The 15,379-nt window shown below is 46.1% G+C and overlaps 1 protein-coding gene across 19 annotated transcripts in view; it reads left to right on the forward strand.

Annotated features, from left to right (window-relative positions):
• Nucleotides 1–15,379, forward strand: part of AFDN (afadin, adherens junction formation factor) — a 143,089-nt gene that overhangs the window by 52,901 nt on the left and 74,809 nt on the right. For 15 of the 19 annotated variants that reach the window (XM_045058364.1, XM_023254578.2, XM_023254581.2 and 12 more), the window contains exons 7-9: nt 7,281–7,392; nt 8,663–8,830; nt 11,692–11,742. In XM_045058364.1, coding sequence (XP_044914299.1) covers nt 7,281–7,392; nt 8,663–8,830; nt 11,692–11,742 — 331 coding nt within the window. The remainder of the gene's footprint in view (nt 1–7,280; nt 7,393–8,662; nt 8,831–11,691; nt 11,743–15,379) is intronic. The other 4 variants (XM_023254587.2, XM_023254586.2, XM_023254591.2 and 1 more) reach the window with 1 other exon arrangement.

A 15,379-nucleotide genomic window follows, 5' to 3' on the forward strand; every position in this document is an offset into this window, starting at 1 on the left:
AAGTCAGTCACGAGGAAATGCTGACTTCTTCATTGCCGGGATTTCTCTGGCAAAATCTCCTCCTGGCAGTGGATTTTTAGAAGAAATAAATCCCTTCCTTTCCCCATCTTAGCAGTTGATTACGAAACCGTGATGTATTACTTGCCATAGTGCCCCCGCCGCACAGGATGACTGGGGAGTAAGTAGAGGCAGTAACCGTGCGCATTTAAAGTCTGCGGTGTCCCCAGTACCGACCCCCCACCCCAGGAACACCCCTTCACCTTCGAAAGTCCCTTACCCCGTCTCCAGCCCAGATAGTGCTCTCTGTTGCTTAGTTTCGTGTACTAGAACTGCACATAAACGGTGTCGTGTAGCAAGCAGTCTTTCTGCCTGCTTTCCTCCACTGGGCACCGGGAGCTCGGGGTCGGCCGCGTGCTTGGGCGTGTCTACACTGGCTTCCTTCCGGTTGCTGAGTAGTATTTCGTTATATGGATGGTTTGCGGTGCTTTCACCCACTTACCTGCTAACGGACATTTGGGTTGTTCCCGGTGTTGGGTTTTGGGCGGTTACGGTCAGGCTGCTCCGAGCATGTGTGTGCAGGTGTCCTCACAGACCTGTTTTCTTAAGTAAATGCTGGGTGGCAGGTGTATGTGTAACTTTTTAGGAAACTTTGAAACTGTTTTCCAAAGCAATTAAATCACGTTGTGGTTGCTTTACTTCCTCATTTGTGTTTGATACTGTCAATTACTTTAAGAATCGGCCATTCTGGGGCGCCCGGGGGGCTCTGTCGGTCGGGCGTCCGACTTCGGCTCGGGCCGTGATCTCGCGGTTCGTGGGTTCGAGCCCCCCGTCAGGCTCTATGCTGATGGCTCAGAGGCTGAAGCCTGGAGCCTGCTTCGGATTCTGTGTCTCCCTCTCTCTCTGCCCCTGCCCCGCTCACCCTCTGTCTCTCAAAAGTAAATACTTTTGAGAAACAAAAAAAGAATCAGCCTTCCTGATAGTGAATAATGGGATGTCCGTGTGGCAAACGGTTTTAATTTCCCTCTTGATAGTTCTGTGTTAAGTCCTTTGTAGGATACTTGTGTTGTGAATATTTTTGCCCCAGTCTGTGGCTTGGTTTGCCTTTTCATTTTTTTTTTTTTTTAATTTTTTTTTTTTTCAACGTTTATTTATTTTTTTGGGACAGAGAGAGACAGAGCATGAACGGGGGAGGGGCAGAGAGAGAGGGAGACACAGAATCGGAAACAGGCTCCAGGCTCCGAGCCATCAGCCCAGAGCCTGACGCAGGGCTCGAATTCCTGGACCGCGAGATCGTGACCTGGCTGAAGTCGGACGCTTAACCGACTGTGCCACCCAGGCGCCCCGCTTTTTCATTTTTTTAATGATGCCCTTTAGAGAATACATTTTTTTTTTAAGCCTTCTATTATTTTTGTGTTCTCTGTAAGAATTTACCTCTTTTGAGATTGCAAACAGTTTCCTCCTGAAGTTTTGTACTTTAGTTTTTACGTTTTGGTCTCTGTTCCATTTCAAGTTAGCGTCTATATGTTGGTGTGAGATCAGGGCAGGTGTTCATTTTTTCCGGTGCAGATAATTGGTTGACCCAGCACCATTTGTTAAAAGGACTTTCTTTTTTTTCCCCGTTGAGTGCTTTAACGTCTTTGCTGAAAATCAATTGGCCATATGTGTGTGTGGTTCTATTTCTGGAGTCTGTTAATCTGTATTTTATCTTTTTGTGAACACCACACTGTATCGATAACTAGATTGATAATAAGTCTTAAAATCAGGTAATTAAGTCCCAATTTTGTTTTTGCTTTTATTTTTTCTAATACTTATTTTTGAGAGACCGCGTACATGTGCGTGAGTGGGGAGGGGCAGAGAGAGAGAGGGAGACACAGAATCTGAAGCAAGCTCCAGGCTCCCGGCTGTCAGCACGGAGCCCGACTCAGGGCTTGAACCCATGAGCTGTCAGATCATGACCTGAGCCAAAGCTGGATATTTAACAGACCGAGCCACCCAGGGGCCCCTGTTTTTGCTTTTAAAAATTGCTTCAGTTATTCTGTATTATTTATGTTTCTGAATAAATTTCAGAATCAGCTTGTCCATTTCTGCACAGAACCCGCTGGAGTTGTGACTGGATTTGCATGGATTCTAGATAAGTCAGGGGACACCCTGTCCTCAGTCTCCAGTCTTCTAGGCTGTGGACCGAGTGCACCTCTGTGTGTGTGATCTTTGTGCTCCCAGTAGTATTTTGTAGTGCTCAGAGTAGAGGTCTAAGATCTCTTTTATTAGCTAGATTGAATTAAGTAAAAGAGTTTGTTGAGTTTTATGCCTTTTAATTTTGTTGAAAAGCTAAGAAGTTATATTCAGTTGGAAAAGCTGTTTGGTAGATTTGTAGTTTGATAAATATAGTTGAATTGTCAGCTGAAAATAGATGAGAGAACAGGTTTTTTTTCCCATTAAAATGACAATAAAGAAATAAAAACCTGTGTAAGTGCTCAAGAACGAAGAGAATGAGAGGAGAGATGGCGGAAGATAGGGTTGTGAGTGAATTTCTGAAGAAGCAGGTGACAGGTGTCCTGCTCATTGGGCCGCAGAAAGCCTACGGAGAGAACCCGCCAGGGAGGAGCTTGCTTGTGCCCATGTCACGAGCCCACGTGGACCCAGGAATGAGTTGCTTTAGCACTTCCCGAGTCCACATTGAAAGCGGAGCTAAATCATATTGGGTTGAAAGTTTCCAGAAGCAGTGGACTCCACCAGATTTCCTTCCCATTCCAACTGCTGTCTCTTGTCTCCGTGTGAAGGCTGTGGTCGACCTGATGGGGAGGAGGCCTTGTGTTTGGGGGTAACGGGCACACAGGGCACAGCAAGGGTCTTGACTGAAAGTGGGAGGGTGGAGCGGAAGCCTCTGCCCAGGATGCTGACGGCCAGAAGATTTAAGGACTTCTCCCAGAAGGCACTCTCTGGCCACGTGAGAGGGATGTGTATGCAAACTGACCTGTGGAAGCGCTGGTCCAGTAACCTCACTCAGGCCTCCTGGCGGGAATCCTCGTGCATACATACGTACGTACGGCCCTCACCTTGAGCTCTCTCGTGACTCACTGTTGAACGTGAACGGACGGCCAAGGTTCAACAGACACTGAAACACCTTTGAGACGAAAGACCAACCCAAACAGGCAAAAGAACACAGATGAGATAAGACAGAAAGCAGACAGAAGTGCTCAAAAACCGAGAGACTCGGACAACAAGGAAGACCGTGTATCTGTGGAATAAGACCAAATAAGTCCTGTAAGAAGGGACACTCAGACCTTAGAAGTTTATAAACGTAAGCAAATAAGGGATAGGAGAAAAGTATCAGTAAAAGGGGTGAAAGATAAAGGTAAGGAAACATGCCAAGTGTAGAACAAAAGGAAAAGATCCGAAAGTTAGATCTGCAGTAGAGTACCTAACACTTACCTAAAGGAGGGTCAGATAGAGAAAGCAAGAGGATGTGGGGAGAGAGAGGGGTTACCAAAGGAGTGTACTAGAATATCTCCCAGAACAGGAGGGTTTGAGTTGCTGGTTTGAAAAGGCCCACTGAATGATGGTACAGTTACTGAAAAAGATCCAAACCAGGGCATATTATTTTGAAATTGTAGAAAACCAGAGAAAAGAAAACAAGGATTCCAAGGAGAAAGATTCAAGTCGCATGTAAAGGATTGGGGGCAAGACTGCTGCCAGTCATTTCGGTAGTGGTCACGGAGTCTGGAATACATGTAGCTTTCTAATTCAGAGTGAAATGTTTCCAGTCCAGATTGTCAAATGGTAGGTACATGGAACGAAGACCTTTCAAAACCCGTAAGGCCAAATTTACCACCCATTCAGCCTTTCTCAAAAAGGTACCGCAAGGTATTCTCCAGCAAGATGGGCAGAGTGGGCCAAGAAAGGGAAGGATCCAGCCAGGCTCCCAGAATAGAGTCCGGCACAGGAGGTCATCCCAGCAGTGGTGGCGAAGGAGGGTCTGGAGGGCATCTGTGCAGTCATCCTACAGAGCACCCACTTCAGAGTGGACGTAGCGTTTGAGATTGAGAATGGTGTTTATAAATAAGGTGATAAGTGTTACGGTCTAGCTAAAACAAGGGGCTAGTGAATTCCCGAGTGTGTTTCTGTGAGGACTTGTTCTCATTCCCGTGTGTTACAGCAGGTAGTAAGAAGCAAACTCCGCACCCATCACTAAAGGGATGCCCATCCATACCGTTGAATACCTGTGGCTGTGAAACATGATGAATTAAACCCGTCTTATAAAACACCCTTTATTTGGAAAAACAATTACCATAAAATAAAATGAAGCAACGTGAACCCCTGTGTGTGCGTCCATGACCATACAGCAAGGTGGATGCGTGGGAAGGGTACGCTCCAGGTCACTACCCGCCGACGTGAGCGGAAGGGCAGGGAATGGAAGACTTTGAAATACCACGTGTGATGCCGATGGGAGCCTCTTACGTGAGGTAGATGGGTGAAGATCATTGCCAAAAGTGTGGTCGTAAAAATAGTTCTCTCACAGTGGGGTTCGTTTCTTCCTTGGGCTTTTCTGTATTTCACTTTTTCACAGTGATCCTGCGTGATTGGGAATGGGGACGAAACACCTCAAAGCTCGTGTCTCCGTGGGGTGGGGAAGATAGGTGACCACGAGCGTTTGGTGTTGATGTGCTCTTCCCTTTCTTTGGTCTTACTAGGGAAGAGTAAGAACTAGGATTGGTGAATTCGAAGGAGAAACCATGCTTCCAGACGTGCAGAAGTATATTTTATACTGGATTTCTGGCCATTAGCGTTCATAGATAGAGAAACTGTATCACGACCTGAAATTCCACCATACTTTGAGGAGGGGGGGTGCCTCGGGTCAGGTCGGGAGAGCAGGTAGCCAAGGTAATCGTGTATTCCCTCTGGAGGGAAAATCCTGAAGATCCAGGACATTCTGGTGCATTTTCTCCTGGCAGTGAAGTCTGAAGTAGAGGAGACCCTGCGGTAGTGCTGGGCCCTGGAGACCCTTGCCTTCCGTTGAGGAGCGCGTGGTGAGAACTGCTGTACCCACGGGAAGCACCTGATTGGGCCCATGGATAAGGATGGATTTGGATACGCGCTCCTTATACTTGGGGTCAGCAGCGGCTATAAACGGTGTTCCTGGTCAGAATAAAGTCCGTACATCGGTAGTGTAAGAGTCCTGCCCCTGCTACTCTGTGGTCACCCGGGGCAGGAGCTCGGTTACCGGGGCCTGACCTTGTGCTCCGTACTTGGGATTGCTTAAGTGTCTGCCAGGGGACCGTGGACCATTAAATATATTCAGTTCCGCGTAAAGGTGCATTCGATGTAATACATGGTAATGAACGTTATCATCTTTTCCCTTTCCTTCATTTCTGCTGTACTTTTACGGATGAACTTCAGAAGTGTAAGGGCACCTTAATCGGGGTCATGAGGTTGTAAAAGCCTGCTTTGGGCTTGTAGTGACGGGCCTCTTTGAGGTCACTTGAATCTCTTTTGAGGGTCTCCTGCTTTGGGTTTTCTGTTCTGTCACATCCTTGCAAATTCTGCTTCGTAGGCAGTACGGAGGTGATTATCGTTTTAATCCTGTTTTCTTTCTTGGCTTGCCATCTTGCTAGCTTCGTGATATATAGCTCTTCCATACTCATCATTGTTCTAGCTGTTTAATTATTCAACAAATATTTAAGTTCCTCTTGTTGGACACTCTGCTAGGTTACAAAAACAACAGCTGTCTTTTTTTTTTTTAATTTTTTTTAACGTTTATTTATTTTTGAGACAGAGAGAGACAGAGCATGAATGGGGGAGGGTCAGAGAGAGAGGGAGACACAGAATCTGAAACAGGCTCCAGGCTCTGAGCAGTCAGCACAGAGCCCGACGCGGGGCTCGAACTCACAGACCGCGAGATCGTGACCTGAGCCGAAGTCGGCCGCTTAACCGACTGAGCCACCCAGGCGCCCCATCAACAACAGCTGTCTTTAAAGGAACTTCCAGAGAAGCCAAGAATGAGAAAAGAAGCATGGAGTGTTGAAATGAGCGCAATCAGGGAAGGCCTCCTGGAGGAGCTGTAGTTGAGCTAGACATGGCCAGTGGGTCACCGGCCTTCAGGCCCAAGAAATTGCGCAAGTATGGAATTCATGGCCTACTCTGAGAGCTCTGAGTAGTTCTATGTGCCCGGATCTACCAGGGTGTGTGACAAAGATCGGGACGCAAAAGAGGAGTGAAGGTCAGGTCCTGAACTGTGTGTTCTAAGCCCAAGATACCAAATTCAGTACAAAGCAGTATGAGGAAAGATTAATTACTTTAGCAAGAGGGTGTGTTGTAGTGCATTTGTCTTTTTAAGGTAATCTGAAGCAGTGTGGAGATGTTGTAGGCTTCTGCACAAGAGTCTCATCCATCTGGTGTGTGAGTGTGAGGCTGTATCTAGGTGGTAGGGCCTGTGAACAGAACTCTGTTGCAGTACTGGACGTTGAAAATAATGTTCCGATGCCACTGGCTTGGCTTCTCATATTTTACTTTCTGTAGTCGTGTTGTGACGTGTTAGTACTTCAAATTGAATGAAGGGTGGGCCGATCCAGCAGGTGCATGAGGTCCCTGGGCCTCCGTCCCCTTCATTTTTGCTCTGGATTATTGGGGCTTTCCCAAGTTATTCAGAGAACTCTTTGACTACCATGAAAACATTAGGTAAAAAGGATTATGGCATGATGAATTTTAAGAGCGTCGTGAATGCAGCATTTTAAACCAGACACTTAAAAACATCTGTTGCGTGAATAACCCTGTAGTATATCTAAATGATCTGATTAAATTTAATCATAAAGCTATTATCTACAAGAAAGAGCTATTCTGTTTTGTCGTTATGTGACGGCTATCCTGAGAGATCCCACCTTAGATGAAACTATTTTGTAAAAATGATGACCGGATAGTGCGCAAGTGGGTTAGGGACCAGGGAGATTGAGCTACAGCAGAGTGATCTTTCCTGAGGAAATTGCTCACAATTTGACCAGTACGTACAGTCCTTCCATAAGAGTTTGTTTTAAAAACAAAACAAAACAAAACAATTACTCAACTAGTTTTTTGGGGGGCCAGAGAGGCAAGTGAGTAGACGCGGCACAGCCAGCAGGCTGAGCCGTGTTGGAAACCGCTTCCCCGCAGTGCTCCTCCACCTTTGTTGGTGGTTTGAGGATTGGTGGTAGGGTTTGGTCCGTTTAATTCTATTGTGACTTTTATTTATAGGAAGTTCTTTTTTCTGAATCCTGGTGTCGTCACAGTTAATTATTTGTTCCTTTCAGGTTATGCTGCCTCCTGGAGCCCAGCATTCGGATGAAAACGGTGCTAAAGAAACGATCCTCGATGATGACGAGTGTCCTTTACAGATCTTCAGGGAGTGGCCAACTGACCGAGGTAAAGGGTAATTTTATTTGTTACAGAATCGTTCATATGCTACATTAAACCTTTGCCTGAGGTGTCAGCTGTGTGACACTGTCAGGGGTGCAGGAGAGCGGGCGTGGCTGTCTATGCCCTCCTCCCTAGACCTGCTGAATGGCTCCTCTGGTCCCTTGTCCTGAGGGCCACACTCAGCCCACGTGCAGCGGGGGTGTGGGCCCGGAGCGGGCTGTCACGCTGTGGTAGGAGGAGCCGGAGTCCTGTCTGTGCTGACCAGGTGGGCGGATTGATTACGGGGGACTGTAACCTGCAGCCCCAAAGATTGTCAGTAATTCGGTCATTTCAGATAATAAACCAGACTTTTCACTGTTCAGTTTCTGCTGATTGTTTCAGAGCAGGAAGGTTGAAAGCTATGTTTTGATAAAGTCTCATTTTGCTCTCAGTTTCACGTGATAAGCTAACTGTCGTTCAGTGGAGGACCTTTGTGTAGTAAAGACATAAAGATTTATTGCCAATTCATCCTATCAGTGCTTGAATGTACGTTGGTAGTTTAAAAAGTACACTTGTGCTTAGTGCTTTCTCTAGACTGTTTAAAATTGAACTGTATTATAAAGTCAGATTGCTTTGAATTCTGAGTTAATTCAGTTGAATTAAATAAAAATCAGATCAACTAAAAACATTTTTGTGTGTATGTATTTGTGTATGTGTGGGTGTGTGTGTGTGTGTGTGTGTAAACTGATCATAGGGTTAGTTACCAATATAAGCATTCATTTATTCTTAAACTGATGCTCTGGTATTTTTCAAGCATGTAATATGCTTGGGTAGTCATTGATTTAAAATAATCTTTGTAGGGGCGCCTGGGTGGCTCAGTTGGTTAAGTGTTGACTGCAACTCAGGTCATGACCTCCTGGTTTGTGGGTTCGAGCCCCACGTCGGGCTCTGTGCTGACAGCTCGGAGCATGAAGCTTGCTTCGGACTCTGTGTCTCCCTCTCTCTCTGCCCCTCCCCTGCTCATCGTGCTTGCTTGCTTGCACGCTCTCTCAAAAATAACATTGAAAATTAAAAAAATAATCTTTGCACATGGCTACCAGAGTTTTTCAGAATACGAGTGACTAATATTTCCTCCACTGAGTAAAAGTATAAATTGAGTAAACCTTCACTCGATCATTCCTTGAAAGATGTTATTAAGTTATATTTTCCCGATAAATCTTAGGGGAGTTGGCCATCAGTCACTCAGCCATCCTCGCCTGTTTGAGTCTGGTTGATGATTTACAACATTCTGTTCTAGGGGTTTTAGTCTTTCAGTTGAAGAGGAGGCCGCCAGACTACGTCCCGAAGAAAACGAAGAAACATGTCGACGGGAAGCTGGTGAAAGGGAAGGAGAGAGCCGAGGGTTCCGGCTATGGCTCAGCACTTCCGCCTGAGAAGTTGCCCTACCTGGTGGAGCTCAGCCCAGGTGAGAAGGATGATCGGTGCATGTTGTTTCAGCTTTAAATGTTTTACTTGTAAGGAATTGTATTTAAGTACTCTTTCAGTTGGCTGAAAACCTTTTTTAGACCGTTTATTTTTTAAAAAGTTACTCTCATAAGATGACATTTTTTAAAAAAATAACAAAACAACCCAGAACCTTGAGGTTATATGGGACATGTATGTTTACGCATAAAAATAAAGTTCACGTGGATAAAAATGAATATTGAAAAACAAAATTTAAAACCGTGAGTATGAGGTGTTTAAGGATAAATGATACACTTCTTTAGAAAATGTTTTTCCCAAAATAACCTTATAAAATACTTAGTCTAAAAATGACAAACTGGAATGTACTCTTTGGGCAAATTTAATACAAGCAGGTACACGTGGGATACGTGTCCTGTTGAATGTGTGAACAGTGTGAGAAAGAATACCTTTAAGTTGAACAGCACAGTAATCCATCTAGAAGAGGAAGGATATTTGGTTTTAGAATCCTAACAGACTGGGTTTCTTTTCATGTTAGTGCTCGGTTTCTTTTTAGAGCTCTTCTCTAAAGCTGTTCTAAATTAGCCTTAGAGGCAAAGAAATATATGAACGTCCTTACAGAGGTGTTTTATACACACATCTGGATGTAGAGTAAAATGTGCGTGTATGTGATGTATATAAATACACACATGACCTCTTGATCGTTCAGCCAAACTATATCCTTTTTTATTCATTGGCTTAAAATGGTGGAGGGTCCCCCGTATTCTGAAATGCTTTGAAGAACAGAGAATGCGCTCTCGTGCCCAGGACTGCTTTCCGATAAAGCTCAATTAGTAATTACAGAAGAAGCTGCAAACCCAAGTGGCTGTGTAGGTCGTCTGGAGTTGCTCAGACAGGAATTCTGTCCTTCTCTTCTTGGGTTCTCGAGCGTTGGTGTTTACGAGACGTGGTCCCGCAGCCGGTGGCACAGGCAGGCTCTGTGGACGCGGGAAAGTGGGGTTTGGGCCGATGCTCTGTAACTTATGCTCGGTGGCGGTGTGCTGTAAGTGGTAGTTTTTATACTTGTTATGTTTGAGGAATTATCAGAATCGGTGAGCTGTTTGTGAGGAATGTGTTAGTGTTGCTTTGTCCCTCGGTTCTCTGACCGAAAAGTTCATTTAAACTTGTCGCTGTGGTTTGGAGCCCTGGCCCGGTATTGCTGTGCGACCAGAGGGCGTGTGCACATGGTGGCCATCTGAGGCAGTGACGGCATCTGAGAGCCAGCCGATGTGTCAGAACTTAGAAGTTTCTAGGATCATTGGGTCTGCTTTTTGAAAGTTTGCACTGCATGCTGGAAGCTGATGGTTTTCTCCAGACCTAAATTTTTGAGGATTCAGGAGTGTCTGTCTGGAGGGACCTGATAAAGAGCTGACATGGGTAATTTTCAGAGGACAGTGGGAAGGGGGTTTGCATGGGGAGCAGAGCCGGGGCGAGCATTCATCCGTGCATCCGTCTCACCACGTGTCAGGCCCTCCCTGGTCAGGGCCTCCGAGGTAGAGCCACAGCAAGACAGAGGAGACCCGCTGAGACCTGGACCCCTGACATTCTAGTGAGAACTGCTGTTTTCCCTGCTCATTTCATGTTTGTAGTCACCCTGTTAAACACAAAGGAGTTTTGTAGGCATGTGTGTGGGACGAGAATAGACCCTGCAGAGAAACCTTTCTCTAGATGTTGGCGCAGCGTGCGTGGGGTTCTCGGTCGCGTGTGTCCCTCCTTGCTGGCGCCCTGCTGCCTTTACCCACCTTGACGGAGCTTCTGCTCCAGGGAGGGAGAGGTACCAGAGCCGTCCCCGCCCTCAGGTGCCTCCCTGTGGTCTGACCTCCTTCCCCAGTGCCTCGGGCTGCCCGCCAGGTCGCCTCCCTCGCCCTTGTTCCACAAGAGCCTGTGATTCACATCGGCCACACGGTCGGTCCCCCGGGTAGACGAGAGCCGGGCCGAGGCCTTCCTCGCCGAAGCCATGCTGTGTTTTCTGGGCCATGCTGTTTTTGCAAGTTCATGTTTTTTTTTTATTTTTTTTTTAATGTTCATTTATTTTTGAGAGAGAGACAGAATGCGAGTGGGTAGGGGCACAGAGAGATAGAGGGAGACACAGAATCCGAAGCAGGCTCCAGGCTCCGAGCTGCCAGCCCAGAGCCCGACGCGGGGCTCGAACTCATGAGCTGTGAGATCCATGACCTGAGCTGAAGTTGGACACTCAACCTGCTGAGCCCCCAGGGGCCCTGCAAGTTCACGTTATTACTAGTTGAGCAGTCAGCATGCTGACTGAGGTGGATTTCGTTTCCATTTACGAGGAAATAATGCTGGTAAATGTGGGTTTGTCCTGAACAGATCAGTGTTGTATTTCCACCGGACGTGTTACCCACCAAGCACCTAGCCACAAGGCGGGGCCCGGGCTCGGTGTTTCCGAGGTGTGGGTGTGTGCTCATACTGTCCTCACTGGCTTTTGCAGAGATGGAGGGGTGGTAAAAAGCCCTTTTATTCTTTGATTTGGATTTAAATGTGTTCTTTTAACAGAAGGAATCCGCCACATTGGGTGGTCGTCTTCTATGTGATGAACTAACCCTTGCTCTTCTGCTCAGTGACCTGATGTCTTGGTGTTTCCTTAACAGTGTGCATTGGTTTCTAACACACACGCTGCCTGGAGCGCTGTTGTCTTGTCCTCACAGCCCCGAAAACTGCGGGAGAAATGTGCTTTTCACCCTTTGAAAGGTGTCCTCCTACAGCTCACCCTCTCCTGTCTCTCTCCTCCTTCCCTCTTCACGTGCTCCGCATGGCCTCTGTCCTGCCGGTGCTGCCTTCACCTGGGCCCCGTGCATGTGCGCCTAGTCCCAGGGAGAAGGAGTCACTTTGCCTACTACAGCTATCACACTTACGAAGGTAATGCTATGCTTCCTACTACTGCTGGGACTAGAGCGCTAATGGACGTCTTGGGCAGAACAGTGTTACCTGACCAGACGTTTTCTGCATGAGTTTTTGAATTGATACGAATAACTTGATGCTAAGAAATGGACTGTACTGTCACCTTATCCGGATCAGTAAGTGCTCCGTATGCAGCATTCGCTTCATTTAATACAAGCGTTTTTTATAGGAACGTCTGGTTCCCTTATTCGGGTTAAGTCTTAAGAGATCGCGGCCGAAGAAGGGCGGGAATGGTATTCCTATCCTTCCCCTCCTCTGCCCAGGCAGGTTAGGAAGCCAGCAGAAGCTGGGGGAGGAGGGGACGGGGCGGGAAGAGAGCGAGGGCGGTGGGTAAGAATGAGGCCCAGAGGAGCGGCAGGTACCCTGCTGTCACGCACCCTGGCTGTGATGCCGGCGGGGAGGGCTGTCCCAGTCGGTGGTGTGTGTCTGACAACATTTGGGAGGCTGAAGGGGAAGAGAATCCACCCTCAGCTTATGTTACGACCACGTTATAGGACGTTTCCAGGATTAGCTCTGTTCTCCTGGTTGAAATCTGTTTCTTGTTAGCGAAGATGTACTTTCTTACTTAGAATTTCTCAAATTTGTGTGTGTCTTTGTGAGGTTCCATAGTACAGGTAGTTTTTGGTTTTATGGAAATATTTCTTTTTTTGTTTTTATATTTTGAATGTTATTTTTTTACATGTTAATGTAACATTCTAATGCTCCCCCATGCTGTATAGAGTTTACCCACCTTTTAGCATCTTCTGTTTGTTGCATTTCCTCCAAACTGATTGTACACATTTTCATGGGTTATTAACCGAACTGGGAACTTCCGCATTTGTTCTTTTTAAAGAACATTTAAGCAAGTGATGTTTATCACCTGTTTTGATACTTCTACATGCATAGAGTCTAAGACCTGTTTTTACTGTGTGTTTTGTATTTTTTTATTCCTGAAAAGGATTCTTTAATGTTTTCATGTGTTTGTTAATTTCATACTGTAAAGTTATGGAGCACTAGGAAGGAGAAAACATTTCCTTTTTTTTTTTTTTTTAACCTGATGTGTACAAAAAAAAAAAAAAGTATATACTCCTCAAGTTTGACCAGAGTGTTTCTAGTTTTCCATTTTTATTTAAGAAGAGCTAGTTTGTTTGCTTTTCTAAATAGAGTTAGTGAAAATACGCTCTAAGCTCTGTTTCAGTAAGCTTCAAAAATTTGATAGTTTCTTAACTATTGCATTGATTCACCAAAGTGTAAGTCGTGGGGATGTGAACGTACGTTCAGTTTCTCGCCACCCCTGGGACACAAGAAACGCTCTGTGGCTCAGCCTTCTTTAAATGAACGCATCCCTCCCCCTTTTGTAAGCGGTATGGCAGACCATATTTCGTACCAGAAACCAACTTCCAGAAGTTCACCCTGGGAAATGAGCAAAGGCAAAAGCAGAGCTGGAAGGGTAGAATTGTCATAGGGTGAGAACAAAAGTGCTCTTTAAAAAATGGTCTTCTGTGTATAAGGGCTTGTTTTCTCTTAATGTTTAGGGCACTAGGAAAACTTTGGGTTATATCTCAAATTAAAAAAGGCAAAAGCAGAGAAACAAGATGCAGAACAGTGCGAATGGTAATTTAGGGGTAGCAGAGTCGACAAATAGAATTCAGGACACCCAGAGACTTGAATTTTAGATAAAACCCCAGTGTTTGTGTGAATGGGGCCCAGCGATTGCCCATTTGACTAGATGACATGTATTTCATTTGTCAACCCTAAAGAGTGTTCTAATGTTTGTCCAGAAAAAAGAAAAAAATGTGTGTTGAGTTGCTTAATTGTGCATAAAACAGATTTTCAAGATTTGCTTCTGGGTGGACAATTAGGCCGGGAAAAGAAGGCTGCTTTTCATTGTGTACTTTCTGTGCCTTTTGAATTTCAAACTACATGAATATTTTATATACTTTTGACTTTCTGTCAGGACAGTAAAAGAACAACCTGCTAGAAGCACTGCTGTTGGAGGGAGAGTTACTTAGACTCGTCTGTGCTTTTAAAGGCGCTGCAGGTCTGTCCTGTGTGCGGAAGAGAAGTGCTCAGGCGGGAGTGAACGGTCTGTGGAGCGCTGTTGAGTGAGCGGGGGGGAAATACAAGGGTTTGTTTCAGGTGCCACGTTTCCATGTTCGTTAACACCCGTGAGATGGTCCCTGTCCTTTTACTAAGGACAGAGGAGTGAAATGTTCCAAAAAGAAAGATGTCCATCATTTGAAGGTGACCTGCCTCCCCTGCCCGTACTCCCCAGCTCCGGCCAAACCCCACTGTATCCAGTGAGTTTGGTCGCTGCCGTTTGGCTCACTCAGAATCCACCCCTGGAGGCCGTATCTGTGTTTTCCGTTACTGTGAAGTCGTAAGAACTGAGGAACCCGGGAAGAAGCTTCCCTCTGATCCATCAGTCGGGAGGTCTCCAGCACAGCGAGATGGGGGGAGGGGCAAGAGGTCCGTACTTCCCCGTTGCTTTATACTTGCAACTCTGCTGATGTAGCAGAGCACAACCTGTCCACGTCTTAGCTCACAAGGTACCCCTCAGAAGCACTCAGAATGCAGAAGAATGTTCGTGTCAAGTTTTTCTTTCACCCCCTAAACTGGTATTTTTCATGTTCTTGGTATTTTTTAACTTTGTATGGAAACCATTGTTCTTCATCATTTATTTGCTGCTTTTCTTACTTTGTAATGCATTGGTGTAATTTCTGTGTGACCATATTGCGTTATTTTCCTCATTTTCTGCCACTGATTGTTTCCTGTTAATAAACTAAATCTTTGTTGAATGTGTACTGTGGAGCAGACACTGTACCAAACGCCAAGATACAGAGATTTAAAAAAGAGCCGCCAAGGAGCTCGGAGATGGGGCGGCAAGTAAATAAAACACTCGTGCACCAGGGAGAGCGGCAGGAAGATGAAGCGATCGTGGTGCTGAGGAGGACGACGCACGCCACTTCCTGACCGGGACTATGTACTGGGACTGCCTGTGCTGTTTAAAGCCGGCAAAATCCCACACATTCCTAGGGGGCTTGGACTCTGCGGGTATGGAAGGGAACTGCCCGCGTCCAGGGGAAGCCCTGGATGGTTCCAGTGCCTCATTTTGGGTCAGGACTTGGAGTTGAAATAACTGTTTAAGGAAAAAAAAAAAAATGCTCCAGGTGGCACCGCACATAATATTCCAGCTGTGAAGTGTGGTAGATGATGAATTCTCATTCACATGAGATGTTGTGTCTCTCAAATACAGGTTATTTTCACCCAGATTTGACAGGTTTCTGAAATACGCCAGAAGGGGGAAATGTTATTGGAATGTTACTCTGTATGTACTGTGAAATTGACAACAGTGCTCATAGGACTTGTGCGCTCGCAGGGTCTTTTGTCTGCGGGAGGCCGCACCACAGCTAAGAGACTTGAGCAGTCTACACCCCGCGTGCGCTCCCAGTGTTTAATTTCGGAAGCGATTACCTCCTGATCCCAGCGACTAGAGATTGTGACTCGTGGCCCCATAAGTGAGGCTGCAGGGTAGTAGCATGTCAGTGAAGTAGGTCAGGGAGGCTCCACTCGGCCTTTTAAGGACCTGGTGTAGGTTGATGGCCACGGCCTGGAG

This window comes from Felis catus, chromosome B2 (assembly GCF_018350175.1).
Source record: "Felis catus isolate Fca126 chromosome B2, F.catus_Fca126_mat1.0, whole genome shotgun sequence".
Lineage (NCBI taxonomy): Eukaryota > Metazoa > Chordata > Mammalia > Carnivora > Felidae > Felis > Felis catus.